We start from the raw sequence: 14549 nt of genomic DNA, 5'->3' as shown, positions 1-14549 counted from the left end.
CTCTGTAGGACGCTCCGTATTGGCCGCTGCGAACGAAGAGTCCCCGTGTGCGACGGACGACGCTGCCGATGACATCATGGAGCGGATCGTGCGTTCGGCGACTCAGAGTCCCAGAGAACGAGCGCAACCCCGCGAACGACGACGCTCACGCGTTAACCGAAAATCACGTACGTTAATCTCTTATAGGAGTCGTTCACTTCAGAATGAAATCTCCTGATAGTTTACTCTCCTCGACGACGTTCACGTGTTTCTTTCTTCAGTGGAAATGAAGGTTTTTGAGGAACACACTCCAGGATGGTGTCCAACGGGTCGAAGGTCCAGATGTGAGTTTCAGAGCAGCTTCAAAGTCTCGACACGATCCAGCCGAGGAATAAGAGTCTGATCTAGACAAAGCAGTGACATTCACAACAAAACACACATTTATATACTCTTATCCACTAATGCTGGTCTTTGAAACTCACTGAAACTCACATATGACCTTCGACCCGTTGGACCCCATTGAAGTCACTATATAGAGTGTGTTCCTCAGAAACCTTCATTTCCGCTGAAGAAATAAACACATGATGTGGAGGAGAGAAAATGTTCAGATTTGAACCTAAATGTGTGTTTATGGGGTTAATAACCAGATCCTGTAGCTGATGTCATTGATTAAAGCTGATCATGATGTCTCTTGTCTCAGTGAGACGGACTCTGAAGGGGGGTTTGACCCCAGAAGAAGCCCAGGCGCTGGGATTCGACACGTCGGAGATGCCGGTGTAATGGGACGTCCCGCGCTGAACCACACTGACGCTTCTGCCTTCCCAGAACACACCTCAGGACAACACAACACACACGATCCCACAGTAAAAACATCTCGTTAACGAATCACCTGATCATATATAGAGTGACGTCACTGCTCCGCCACGCCCTCGTTACATCACAGCCAATCACAAGCCTGCACTGTGACTTTAGAACTGAGTGACACGACGTCACAGAAAAGGTGAGAATGTGTTCTAGCCCCGACTGGACACACACTCAGGGTTTTCTGTTGAATTATTTCTGTTTAAATCTCATCTCGAATGGAGAGAACAGAGGAGTGATGACCTGAAGCTGTTTGGTCAGGGAGATTGGGATACTTTTGGTTTATTTATTATAATGTATAAGATGAGAGCATTAAATATGAACACACACGGACTCAGACGTTTCCGCCGCTGGATTTTTTAAAACTATTGTGGAGTTTGCTATCTTTTGCCATATTGCAGTTCTGGTGTGACACATGACGTGCGTCTGTGCTTTTTGAAGAACGGCGTGTTTTATGATCCTCAAGTGTTACGGTAGATTTCAATGTGCCTTTGACACAGAAGGAACGAGGATAATAAACTCCTTCCTGTGGTTCGGTTAGTTCTCCAGGTCCTGCTTCTCATTGTGTCGGTTCAGCTGTAATGAGAGTCATCATGTTGCACCTTAGTGTCCATTAATATGGGAGAAAACTAGACTTCGATAAATATGAAATCTCCATCAGATGCATTCTGTCTCCAGGAATTGATAAATGTACAGAACGGTGAAACTATTTTTTGACTATGAATGAGACTGTAAAAAATGTTGTTGTCCTTTTGTTTTTTTGTAGATTGATGATTTTCTGTATGTGTTTTAGAGGACGTGCTCAGATCTCAAAATTAGTGTTTAGTTTACAGTGTTTGAACAGAAACTGTTATTTCACTCGTCTGTGATGTTTAATAGTTGAAAGCCTTGTAACAGTTGTCCACTTGGATCCGCACACGTTCACCGCCGGCAATAAACCCTTGCTGAAGTACGCCGTCAGTGTTTCTGATCGTGTTATTGAGATAATGTCCTTCAATACATAAATGCATTCATACGAAGATGTTTATTTGTTATTTTTCATTTTGTTTTAATGATTTGTTCATTTTAAAAATGATTGCAATTTTAACTGTTAACAATGCTATCATAAAAGCCTGTTAGTTGGTTAATAGTAAGCGCTCTCACAGTCCCTTATAAAGGAAAGTCTCGGGCATCCAATATCTACTTGAAAGGGGAAATCTTAAAAACTTGTTGAAATATTGAATTTCAAAGCACTAACGAAATCTGACATAAAATGTCCCTTAAATGTTATTCCTGAAAATCCACAAAGAACTGATGGAGTCAGCACACACTCGCCTTGAGAAGTGATCTATACAGCGGATGCCATTGAGAACACGGTAAGTCTGCTAGACATGCTAAAAGTCAACAAAAAAGACCATTTCAAAGTTAAAAAATGGTTCTTAGCACAAAATCCATTTCTTGTAATGATGGTAAATAATTTCCTCAGTTTGATTGAACAAGATAAAACTTTATTAATTCCAAACAATATGCTAATCTGTCATTACAGACAATAACAATGAGCTTCATCTTTAGAAACGGTTCAAAGTGCACGGATCGAGCGGCGGCGGGAACGAGGACACGTGACAGAACCCAAGCTGAGACCGTCAGACAAATGAAAGACAGAGACACGAGCTGAGATTTAACAGTTGTAGGTGGGAACTGATTCTTGCATAAAGGACTGTTAGAAAATCAAAAGGCAATTACTGAATACATCAAAGCTGAACTTATTAATGCAATATTAATGTGATCCGCTGAACGTCTCGATGTTCCTCACAGGTTCTTCAGTGTGTCCTGACCCTCGGGTTTCTCCAGCCAGTGTGGAGGCCAGCTGGCCTTAATACTGGGACGCTCCTTCACCATCTCATAATACTCCATCAGTCTGGGACATCTCTCTTTAGGACAGCTGTTAACCAGTCGAACACATCAAACATCATTAAACCAGTCGAACATTAAACCAGTCGAACACATCAAACATCATTAAACCAGTCAAACATTAAACCAGTCGAACACATCAAACATTAAACCAGTCAAACACATCAAACATTAAACCAGTCGAACACATCAAACATCATTAAACCAGTCGAACATTAAACCAGTCGAACACATCAAACATCATTAAACCAGTCAAACATTAAACCAGTCAAACACATCAAACATTAAACCAGTCAAACACATCAAACATTAAACAAGTCGAACACATCAAACATCATTAAACCAGTCGAACATTAAACCAGTCAAACACATCAAACATTAAACCAGTCAAACACATCAAACATTAAACCAGTCGAACACATCAAACATTAAACCAGTCAAACACATCAAACAATAAACAAGTTGAACACATCAAACATTAAACCAGTCGAACACATCAAACAATAAACAAGTCGAACACATCAAACATCATTAAACCAGTCGAACATTAAACCAGTCAAACACATCAAACATTAAACCAGTCAAACACATCAAACAATAAACAAGTTGAACACATCAAACATTAAACCAGTCGAACATTAAACCAGTCAAACACATCAAACAATAAACAAGTTGAACACATCAAACATCATTAAACCAGTCGAACATTAAACCAGTCAAACACATCAAACATTAAACCAGTCAAACACATCAAACAATAAACAAGTTGAACACATCAAACATTAAACCAGTCGAACATTAAACCAGTCAAACACATCAAACAATAAACAAGTTGAACACATCAAACATTAAACCAGTCGAACACATCAAACATTAAACCAGTCAAACACATCAAACATTAAACCAGTCAAACACATCAAACATTAAACCAGTCGAACATTAAACCAGTCGAACACATCAAACATCATTAAACCAGTCAAACATTAAACCAGTCGAACACATCAAACATTAAACCAGTCAAACACATCAAACATTAAACCAGTCGAACATTAAACCAGTCGAACACATCAAACATCATTAAACCAGTCAAACATTAAACCAGTCGAACACATCAAACATTAAACCAGTCAAACACATCAAACATCATTAAACCAGTCGAACATTAAACCAGTCGAACACATCAAACATTAAACCAGTTGAACATTAAACCAGTCGAACACATCAAACATTAAACCAGTCAAACACATCAAACATTAAACCAGTCAAACACATCAAACAATAAACAAGTTGAACACATCAAACATTAAACCAGTCGAACATTAAACCAGTCGAACACATCAAATATCATTAAACCAGTCAAACATTAAACCAGTCGAACACATCAAACATTAAACCAGTCAAACACATCAAACATTAAACCAGTCAAACACATCAAACATTAAACCAGTCAAACACATCAAATATCATTAAACCAGTCAAACACATCAAACAATAAACAAGTTGAACACATCAAACATTAAACCAGTCGAACATTAAACCAGTCGAACACATCAAACATTAAACCAGTCAAACACATCAAACATTAAACCAGTCAAACACATCAAACATTAAACCAGTCAAACACATCAAATATCATTAAACCAGTCAAACACATCAAATATCATTAAACCAGTCAAACATTAAACCAGTCGAACACATCAAATATCATTAAACCAGTCGAACACATCAAACATTAAAGGGATAGTTCACCCAAATATGAAAATTATCCATCATAAAAGTGCATCCTTTTATCATGTCATAAATGCTTTTATCATGGGTAGAAGCACTTTAATGGAATCAAAAAATATAGCCATCCACTGCCATTATAAAGTTTGGAAGAGTTTAATATAACTCTGATTGTGTTCCTCTGAGAGAAGAATGTAATATACATCTAGGATGGATCGAGGGAGAGTAAATCATGGGCTAATTCTCATATTTGGTTAAACTATCCCTATAAGCCAGCCTCAGATCCAAACCTTAACCTGATTAATAATGCTGTGTAAGGAGGATTGATAATGGTTTCACTCACTGAAATCGTGGGAAATAGGCGATAACTGGGAAACAAACGACGTCCGCCATGGTGAAGCTCTTGCCGGCCAGGAACGACCCTTTACCCATCTGATCAACAGAACACAGAGTTAATAAGGCATTAGTTATCCTCTATTTAAAAAACAAGAATTGCACAAACATGGTATTCATAATGCAATCAATCTAACCAAGAATTGGAAAGTTTGCATCTACTTGCTCCACTAATAGCCAGTGTTTGCAGCTGCTGTTATGAGTTATTACATTTACAGATATGGAAATACGAAAAGATTATCTATAGAACAACGTGCATCGTTCATAAAGAGACAAGGATTCTCTATACATAAATGGATCATATACAGCGGGGCCAAAAAGTATTTAGTCAGCCACTGATTGTGCAAGTTCTCCTACTTAGAATGATGAGAGAGGTCTGTAATTTTCATCAGAGGTACAATTCAACTATGAGAGACAAAGTGAAAAAAAAATCCAAGAAATCACATTGTAGGATTTTTAAAGAATTTATTTGGAAATTATGGTGGAAAATATGTACGGTATGTATGGTCACCCACAAACCAGCAATATTTCTGGCTCTCACAGACCTGAGTGCAAAAATGGAGGCTCTAGACCCTAGATATTGAGATATTTATAATGGCATAAATGCTATGTGGGACCTCAATATCTCAGCTCTGGAAGGGTCTAGAGCCTCCATTTTTGCACTCAAGTCTAAGTCTTATGGCCCTCTATCAGAATCCAGAGTTTCAAGAAGATTGGAGAAACTTATTTTTTCGCCCAAAAAAAAAAAAGACGAAAGGGGTACCACTGTCGTTTTTTTTTTCGGGCCCAATTTTTGAGTTTCGATATCTCAGCTCTGGAAGGGGCTAGAGCCTCCATTTTTGCACTCAGGTCTAAGTCTCATGGCCCTCTATCAGAATCCGGAGTTTTGGGAAGATTGGAGAAACTTAATTTTTCGCCCCAAAAAAAAAAAACGTAAGGGGTACCACTGTCGTTTTTTTTTTCGGGCCCAATTTTTGAGTTTCGATATCTCAGCTCTGGAAGGGGCTAGAGCCTCCATTTTTGCACTCAGGTCTAAGTCTCATGGCCCTCTATCAGAATCCAGAGTTTTGGGAAGATTGGAGAAACTTAATTTTTCGCCCCCAAAAAAAAAAACATAAGGGGTACCACTGTCGTTTTTTTTTCGGGCCCAATTTTTGAGTTTCGATATCTCAGCTCTGGAAGGGGCTAGAGCCTCCATTTTTGCACTCAGGTCTAAGTCTCATGGCCCTCTATCAGAATCCAGAGTTTTGGGAAGATTGGAGAAACTTAATTTTTCGCCCCAAAAAAAAAAAACGTAAGGGGTACCACTGTCGTTTTTTTTTTCGGGCCCAATTTTTGAATTTCGATATCTCAGCTCTGGAAGGGGCTAGAACCTCCATTTTTGCACTCAGGTCTAAGTCTCATGGCCCTCTATCAGAATCCAGAGTTTTGGGAAGATTGGAGAAACTTAATTTTTCGGCCAAAAAAAAAAACGTAAGGGGTACCACTGTCGTTTTTTTTTCGGGCCCAATTTTTGAGTTTCGATATCTCAGCTCTGGAAGGGGCTAGAGCCTCCATTTTTGCACTCAGGTCTAAGTCTCATGGCCCTCTATCAGAATCCAGAGTTTTGGGAAGATTGGAGAAACTTTATTTTTCGGCCAAAAAAAAAAAAACGTAAGGGGTACCACTGTCGTTTTTTTTTTCAGGTCGAAATTTTTGAGTTTCGATATCTCAGCTCTAGAAGGGGCTAGGGCCTCCATTTTTGCACTCAGGTCTAAGTCTCATGGCCCTCTATCAGAATCCAGAGTTTTGGGAAGATTGGAGAAACTTAATTTTTCGCCCAAAAAAAAAAAACGTAAGGGGTACCACTGTCGTTTTTTTTTCGGGCCCAATTTTTTAATTTCGATATCTCAGCTCTGGAAGGGGCTAGAGCCTCCATTTTTGCACTCAGGTCTAAGTCTCATGGCCCTCTATCAGAATCCAGAGTTTTGGGAAGATTGGAGAAACTTAATTTTTCGCCCCCCAAAAAAAACCGTAAGGGGTACCACTGTCGTTTTTTTTTTCGGGCCCAATTTTTGAGTTTTGATATCTCAGCTCTGGAAGGGGCTAGAGCCTCCATTTTTGCACTCAGGTCTAAGTCTCATGGCCCTCTATCAGAATCCAGAGTTTTGGGAAGATTGGAGAAACTTAATTTTTCGCCCAAAAAAAAAAACGTAAGGGGTACCACTGTCGTTTTTTTTTCGGGCCCAATTTTTGAGTTTCGATATCTCAGCTCTGGAAGGGGCTAGAGCCTCCATTTTTGCACTCAGGTCTAAGTCTCATGGCCCTCTATCAGAATCCAGAGTTTTGGGAAGATTGAAGAAACTTAATTTTTCGCCCCCAAAAAAAAAACGTAAGGGGTACCACTGTCGTTTTTTTTTCGGGCCCAATTTTTGAGTTTCGATATCTCAGCTCTGGAAGGGGCTAGAGCCTCCATTTTTGCACTCAGGTCTAAGTCTAATGGCCCTCTATCAGAATCCAGAGTTTTGGGAAGATTGGAGAAACTTAATTTTTCGCCCAAAAAAAAAAAACGTAAGGGGTACCACTGTCGTTTTTTTTTCGGGCCCAATTTTTTAATTTCGATATCTCAGCTCTGGAAGGGGCTAGAGCCTCCATTTTTACACTCAGGTCTAAGTCTCATGGCCCTCTATCAGAATCCAGAGTTTTGGGAAGATTGGAGAAACTTAATTTTTCACCCCCCAAAAAAAAACGTAAGGGGTACCACTGTCGTTTTTTTTTTCGGGCCCAATTTTTGAGTTTCGATATCTCAGCTCTGGAAGGGGCTAGAGCCTCCATTTTTGCACTCAGGTCTAAGTCTCATGGCCCTCTATCAGAATCTAGAGTTTTGGGAAGATTGAAGAAACTTAATTTTTCGCCCCAAAAAAAAAACGTAAGGGGTACCACTGTCGTTTTTTTTTTCGGGCCCAATTTTTGAGTTTCGATATCTCAGCTCTGGAAGGGGCTAGAGCCTCCATTTTTGCACTCAGGTCTAAGTCTCATGGCCCTCTATCAGAATCCAGAGTTTTGGGAAGATTGGAGAAACTTAATTTTTCGCCCAAAAAAAAAAAAACGTAAGGGGTACCACTGTCGTTTTTTTTTTCGGGCCCAATTTTTTAATTTCGATATCTCAGCTCTGGAAGGGGCTAGAGCCTCCATTTTTACACTCAGGTCTAAGTCTCATGGCCCTCTATCAGAATCCAGAGTTTTGGGAAGATTGGAGAAACTTAATTTTTCGCCCCCAAAAAAAAAAACGTAAGGGGTACCACTGTCGTTTTTTTTTCGGGCCCAATTTTTGAGTTTCGATATCTCAGCTCTGGAAGGGGCTAGAGCCTCCATTTTTGCACTCAGGTCTAAGTCTCATGGCCCTCTATCAGAATCCAGAGTTTTGGGAAGATTGAAGAAACTTAATTTTTCGCCCCAAAAAAAAACGTAAGGGGTACCACTGTCGTTTTTTTTTTCGGGCCCAATTTTTGAGTTTCGATATCTCAGCTCTGGAAGGGGCTAGAGCCTCCATTTTTGCACTCAGGTCTAAGTCTCATGGCCCTCTATCAGAATCCAGAGTTTTGGGAAGATTGGAGAAACTTAATTTTTCGCCCAAAAAAAAAAACGTAAGGGGTACCACTGTCGTTTTTTTTTTCAGGCCCAATTTTTTAATTTCGATATCTCAGCTCTGGAAGGGGCTAGAGCCTCCATTTTTACACTCAGGTCTAAGTCTCATGGCCCTCTATCAGAATCCAGAGTTTTGGGAAGATTGGAGAAACTTAATTTTTCGCCCCCCAAAAAAAAACGTAAGGGGTACCACTGTCGTTTTTTTTTCGGGCCCAATTTTTGAGTTTCGATATCTCAGCTCTGGAAGGGGCTAGAGCCTCCATTTTTACACTCAGGTCTAAGTCTCATGGCCCTCTATCAGAATCCAGAGTTTTGGGAAGATTGAAGAAACTTAATTTTTCGCCCCAAAAAAAAAACGTAAGGGGTACCACTGTCGTTTTTTTTTCTGGCCCAATTTTTGAGTTTCGATATCTCAGCTCTGGAAGGGGCTAGAGCCTCCATTTTTACACTCAGGTCTAAGTCTCATGGCCCTCTATCAGAATCCAGAGTTTTGGGAAGATTGAAGAAACTTAATTTTTCGCCCCCCCAAAAAAAACGTAAGGGGTACCACTGTCGTTTTTTTTTTCGGGCCCAATTTTTGAGTTTCGATATCTCAGCTCTGGAAGGGGCTAAAGCCTCCATTTTTGCACTCAGGTCTAAGTCTCACGGCCCTCTATCAGAATCCAGAGTTTTGGGAAGATTGGAGAAACTTAATTTTTCGCCCAAAAAAAAAAACGTAAGGGGTACCACTGTCGTTTTTTTTTCGGGCCCAATTTTTGAGTTTCGATATCTCAGCTCTGGAAGGGGCTAGAGCCTCCATTTTTGCACTCAGGTCTAAGTCTCATGGCCCTCTATCAGAATCCAGAGTTTTGGGAAGATTGGAGAAACTTAATTTTTCGCCCCCAAAAAAAAAACGTAAGGGGTACCACTGTCGTTTTTTTTTTCGGGCCCAATTTTTGAGTTTCGATATCTCAGCTCTGGAAGGGGCTAGAGCCTCCATTTTTGCACTCAGGTCTAAGTCTCATGGCCCTCTATCAGAATCCAGAGTTTTGGGAAGATTGGAGAAACTTAATTTTTCGCCCCAAAAAAAAAAACGTAAGGGGTACCACTGTCGTTTTTTTTTTCGGGCCCAATTTTTGAGTTTCGATATCTCAGCTCTGGAAGGGGCTAGAGCCTCCATTTTTGCACTCAGGTCTAAGTCTCATGGCCCTCTATCAGAATCCAGAGTTTTGGGAAGATTGGAGAAACTTAATTTTTCGCCCCAAAAAAAAAAACGTAAGGGGTACCACTGTCGTTTTTTTTTTCGGGCCCAATTTTTGAGTTTCGATATCTCAGCTCTGGAAGGGGCTAGAGCCTCCATTTTTGCACTCAGGTCTAAGTCTCATGGCCCTCTATCAGAATCCGGAGTTTTGGGAAGATTGGAGAAACTTAATTTTTCGGCCAAAAAAAAAAACGTAAGGGGTACCACTGTCGTTTTTTTTTTCGGGCCCAATTTTTGAGTTTCGATATCTCAGCTCTGGAAGGGGCTAGAGCCTCCATTTTTGCACTCAGGTCTAAGTCTCATGGCCCTCTATCAGAATCCGGAGTTTTGGGAAGATTGGAGAAACTTAATTTTTCGGCCAAAAAAAAAAACGTAAGGGGTACTACTGTCGTTTTTTTTTACGGGCCCAATTTTTGAGTTTCGATATCTCAGCTCTGGAAGGGGCTAGAGCCTCCATTTTTGCACTCAGGTCTAAGTCTCATGGCCCTCTATCAGAATCCAGAGTTTTGGGAAGATTGGAGAAACTTAATTTTTCGCCCCAAAAAAAAAAACGTAAGGGGTACCACTGTCGTTTTTTTTACGGGCCCAATTTTTGAATTTCGATATCTCAGCTCTGGAAGGGGCTAGAGCCTCCATTTTTGCACTCAGGTCTAAGTCTCATGGCCCTCTATCAGAATCCAGAGTTTTGGGAAGATTGGAGAAACTTAATTTTTCGCCCCAAAAAAAAAAAACGTAAGGGGTACTACTGTCGTTTTTTTTTCGGGCCCAATTTTTGAGTTTCGATATCTCAGCTCTGGAAGGGGCTAGAGCCTCCATTTTTGCACTCAGGTCTAAGTCTCATGGCCCTCTATCAGAATCCAGAGTTTTGGGAAGATTGGAGAAACTTAATTTTTCGGCCAAAAAAAAAAACGTAAGGGGTACCACTGTCGTTTTTTTTTCGGGCCCAATTTTTGAGTTTCGATATCTCAGCTCTGGAAGGGGCTAGAGCCTCCATTTTTGCACTCAGGTCTAAGTCTCATGGCCCTCTATCAGAATCCAGAGTTTTGGGAAGATTGGAGAAACTTTATTTTTCGGCCAAAAAAAAAAAAAACGTAAGGGGTACCACTGTCGTTTTTTTTTTCAGGTCGAAATTTTTGAGTTTCGATATCTCAGCTCTAGAAGGGGCTAGGGCCTCTATTTTTGCACTCAGGTCTAAGTCTCATGGCCCTCTATCAGAATCCAGAGTTTTGGGAAGATTGGAGAAACTTAATTTTTCGCCCCAAAAAAAAAAACGTAAGGGGTACCACTGTCGTTTTTTTTTCGGGCCCAATTTTTTAATTTCGATATCTCAGCTCTGGAAGGGGCTAGAGCCTCCATTTTTGCACTCAGGTCTAAGTCTCATGGCCCTCTATCAGAATCCAGAGTTTTGGGAAGATTGGAGAAACTTAATTTTTCGCCCCCCCAAAAAAACCGTAAGGGGTACCACTGTCGTTTTTTTTTTCGGGCCCAATTTTTGAGTTTTGATATCTCAGCTCTGGAAGGGGCTTGAGCCTCCATTTTTGCACTCAGGTCTAAGTCTCATGGCCCTCTATCAGAATCCAGAGTTTTGGGAAGATTGGAGAAACTTAATTTTTCGGCCAAAAAAAAAAACGTAAGGGGTACCACTGTCGTTTTTTTTTCGGGCCCAATTTTTGAGTTTCGATATCTCAGCTCTGGAAGGGGCTAGAGCCTCCATTTTTGCACTCAGGTCTAAGTCTCATGGCCCTCTATCAGAATCCAGAGTTTTGGGAAGATTGGAGAAACTTTATTTTTCGGCCAAAAAAAACAAAAACGTAAGGGGTACCACTGTCGTTTTTTTTTTCAGGTCGAAATTTTTGAGTTTCGATATCTCAGCTCTAGAAGGGGCTAGGGCCTCTATTTTTGCACTCAGGTCTAAGTCTCATGGCCCTCTATCAGAATCCAGAGTTTTGGGAAGATTGGAGAAACTTAATTTTTCGCCCCAAAAAAAAAAACGTAAGGGGTACCACTGTCGTTTTTTTTTCGGGCCCAATTTTTTAATTTCGATATCTCAGCTCTGGAAGGGGCTAGAGCCTCCATTTTTGCACTCAGGTCTAAGTCTCATGGCCCTCTATCAGAATCCAGAGTTTTGGGAAGATTGGAGAAACTTAATTTTTCGCCCCCCCAAAAAAACCGTAAGGGGTACCACTGTCGTTTTTTTTTTCGGGCCCAATTTTTGAGTTTTGATATCTCAGCTCTGGAAGGGGCTTGAGCCTCCATTTTTGCACTCAGGTCTAAGTCTCATGGCCCTCTATCAGAATCCAGAGTTTTGGGAAGATTGGAGAAACTTAATTTTTCGGCCAAAAAAAAAAACGTAAGGGGTACCACTGTCGTTTTTTTTTCGGGCCCAATTTTTGAGTTTCGATATCTCAGCTCTGGAAGGGGCTAGAGCCTCCATTTTTGCACTCAGGTCTAAGTCTCATGGCCCTCTATCAGAATCCAGAGTTTTGGGAAGATTGAAGAAACTTAATTTTTCGCCCCCAAAAAAAAAACGTAAGGGGTACCACTGTCGTTTTTTTTTTCGGGCCCAATTTTTGAGTTTCGATATCTCAGCTCTGGAAGGGGCTAGAGCCTCCATTTTTGCACTCAGGTCTAAGTCTCATGGCCCTCTATCAGAATCCAGAGTTTTGGGAAGATTGGAGAAACTTAATTTTTCGCCCCCCAAAAAAAAACGTAAGGGGTACCACTGTCGTTTTTTTTTCGGGCCCAATTTTTGAGTTTCGATATCTCAGCTCCGGAAGGGGCTAGAGCCTCCATTTTTGCACTCAGGTCTAAGTATCATGGCTCTCTATCAGAATCCAGAGTTTTGGGAAGATTGGAGAAACTTAATTTTTCGCCCCAAAAAAAAAAACGTAAGGGGTACCACTGTCGTTTTTTTTTTCGGGCCCAATTTTTGAGTTTCGATATCTCAGCTCTGGAAGGGGCTAGAGCCTCCATTTTTGCACTCAGGTCTAAGTCTCATGGCCCTCTATCAGAATCCAGAGTTTTGGGAAGATTGGAGAAACTTAATTTTTCGCCCAAAAAAAAAACGTAAGGGGTACCACTGTCGTTTTTTTTTCGGGCCCAATTTTTGAGTTTCGATATCTCAGCTCTGGAAGGGGCTAGAGCCTCCATTTTTGCACTCAGGTCTAAGTCTCATGGCCCTCTATCAGAATCCAGAGTTTTGGGAAGATTGGAGAAACTTAATTTTTCGCCCCCCCAAAAAAAACGTAAGGGGTACCACTGTCGTTTTTTTTTCGGGCCCAATTTTTGAGTTTCGATATCTCAGCTCTAGAAGGGGCTAGAGCCTCCATTTTTGCACGCAGGTCTAAGTCTCATGGCCCTCTATCAGAATCCAGAGTTTTGGGAAGATTGAAGAAACTTAATTTTTCGCCCCAAAAAAAAAACGTAAGGGGTACCACTGTCGTTTTTTTTTTCGGGCCCAATTTTTGAGTTTCGATATCTCAGCTCTGGAAGGGGCTAGAGCCTCCATTTTTGCACTCAGGTCTAAGTCTCATGGCCCTCTATCAGAATCCAGAGTTTTGGGAAGATTGGAGAAACTTAATTTTTCGCCCAAAAAAAAAAAAACGTAAGGGGTACCACTGTCGTTTTTTTTTTCGGGCCCAATTTTTTAATTTCGATATCTCAGCTCTGGAAGGGGCTAGAGCCTCCATTTTTACACTCAGGTCTAAGTCTCATGGCCCTCTATCAGAATCCAGAGTTTTGGGAAGATTGGAGAAACTTAATTTTTCGCCCCCAAAAAAAAAAACGTAAGGGGTACCACTGTCGTTTTTTTTTCGGGCCCAATTTTTGAGTTTCGATATCTCAGCTCTGGAAGGGGCTAGAGCCTCCATTTTTGCACTCAGGTCTAAGTCTCATGGCCCTCTATCAGAATCCAGAGTTTTGGGAAGATTGAAGAAACTTAATTTTTCGCCCCAAAAAAAAACGTAAGGGGTACCACTGTCGTTTTTTTTTTCGGGCCCAATTTTTGAGTTTCGATATCTCAGCTCTGGAAGGGGCTAGAGCCTCCATTTTTGCACTCAGGTCTAAGTCTCATGGCCCTCTATCAGAATCCAGAGTTTTGGGAAGATTGGAGAAACTTAATTTTTCGCCCAAAAAAAAAAACGTAAGGGGTACCACTGTCGTTTTTTTTTTCAGGCCCAATTTTTTAATTTCGATATCTCAGCTCTGGAAGGGGCTAGAGCCTCCATTTTTACACTCAGGTCTAAGTCTCATGGCCCTCTATCAGAATCCAGAGTTTTGGGAAGATTGGAGAAACTTAATTTTTCGCCCCCCAAAAAAAAACGTAAGGGGTACCACTGTCGTTTTTTTTTCGGGCCCAATTTTTGAGTTTCGATATCTCAGCTCTGGAAGGGGCTAGAGCCTCCATTTTTACACTCAGGTCTAAGTCTCATGGCCCTCTATCAGAATCCAGAGTTTTGGGAAGATTGAAGAAACTTAATTTTTCGCCCCAAAAAAAAAACGTAAGGGGTACCACTGTCGTTTTTTTTTCTGGCCCAATTTTTGAGTTTCGATATCTCAGCTCTGGAAGGGGCTAGAGCCTCCATTTTTACACTCAGGTCTAAGTCTCATGGCCCTCTATCAGAATCCAGAGTTTTGGGAAGATTGAAGAAACTTAATTTTTCGCCCCCCCAAAAAAAACGTAAGGGGTACCACTGTCGTTTTTTTTTTCGGGCCCAATTTTTGAGTTTCGATATCTCAGCTCTGGAAGGGGCTAAAGCCTCCATTTTTGCACTCAGGTCTAAGTCTCACGGCCCTCTATCAGAATCCAGAGTTTTGGGAAGATTGGAGAAACTTA

General features: G+C 40.9%; 2 protein-coding genes across 3 annotated transcripts in view; one reads left to right on the top strand and one right to left on the bottom strand.

Moving 5' to 3' along the window:
• The window catches only part of fhod3a (formin homology 2 domain containing 3a), a 38817-nt gene extending 37025 nt beyond the window's left edge, over window positions 1–1792 (top strand). For both annotated transcript variants that reach the window (XM_089122665.1, XM_039665952.2), the window contains 2 exons: window positions 9–167; window positions 680–1792. In XM_089122665.1, the coding sequence (XP_088978791.1) occupies window positions 9–167; window positions 680–759 (239 nt within the window). In that variant the 3' untranslated portion in view covers window positions 760–1792. The remainder of the gene's footprint in view (window positions 1–8; window positions 168–679) is intronic.
• Window positions 1793–2305: 513 nt separating this feature from the next.
• The window catches only part of LOC120475248 (glutathione S-transferase A), a 59205-nt gene continuing 46961 nt past the window's right edge, over window positions 2306–14549 (bottom strand). Inside the window, exons 5-6 of the mRNA XM_039665922.2 lie at window positions 4799–4887; window positions 2306–2761 (exon numbers count right to left, since the gene is read on the bottom strand). Of these exons, the coding sequence (XP_039521856.2) occupies window positions 2629–2761; window positions 4799–4887 (222 nt within the window). The 3' untranslated portion in view covers window positions 2306–2628. The remainder of the gene's footprint in view (window positions 2762–4798; window positions 4888–14549) is intronic.

The sequence above is a fragment of the Pimephales promelas genome, chromosome 18 (assembly GCF_988280905.1).
Source record: "Pimephales promelas chromosome 18, fPimPro1.hap1.1, whole genome shotgun sequence".
In the NCBI taxonomy this organism is placed as follows: domain Eukaryota; kingdom Metazoa; phylum Chordata; class Actinopteri; order Cypriniformes; family Leuciscidae; genus Pimephales; species Pimephales promelas.
The sequence above is the reverse complement of the archived record's forward strand: the minus strand, read 5'-3'. Positions and strand labels throughout refer to the sequence as shown.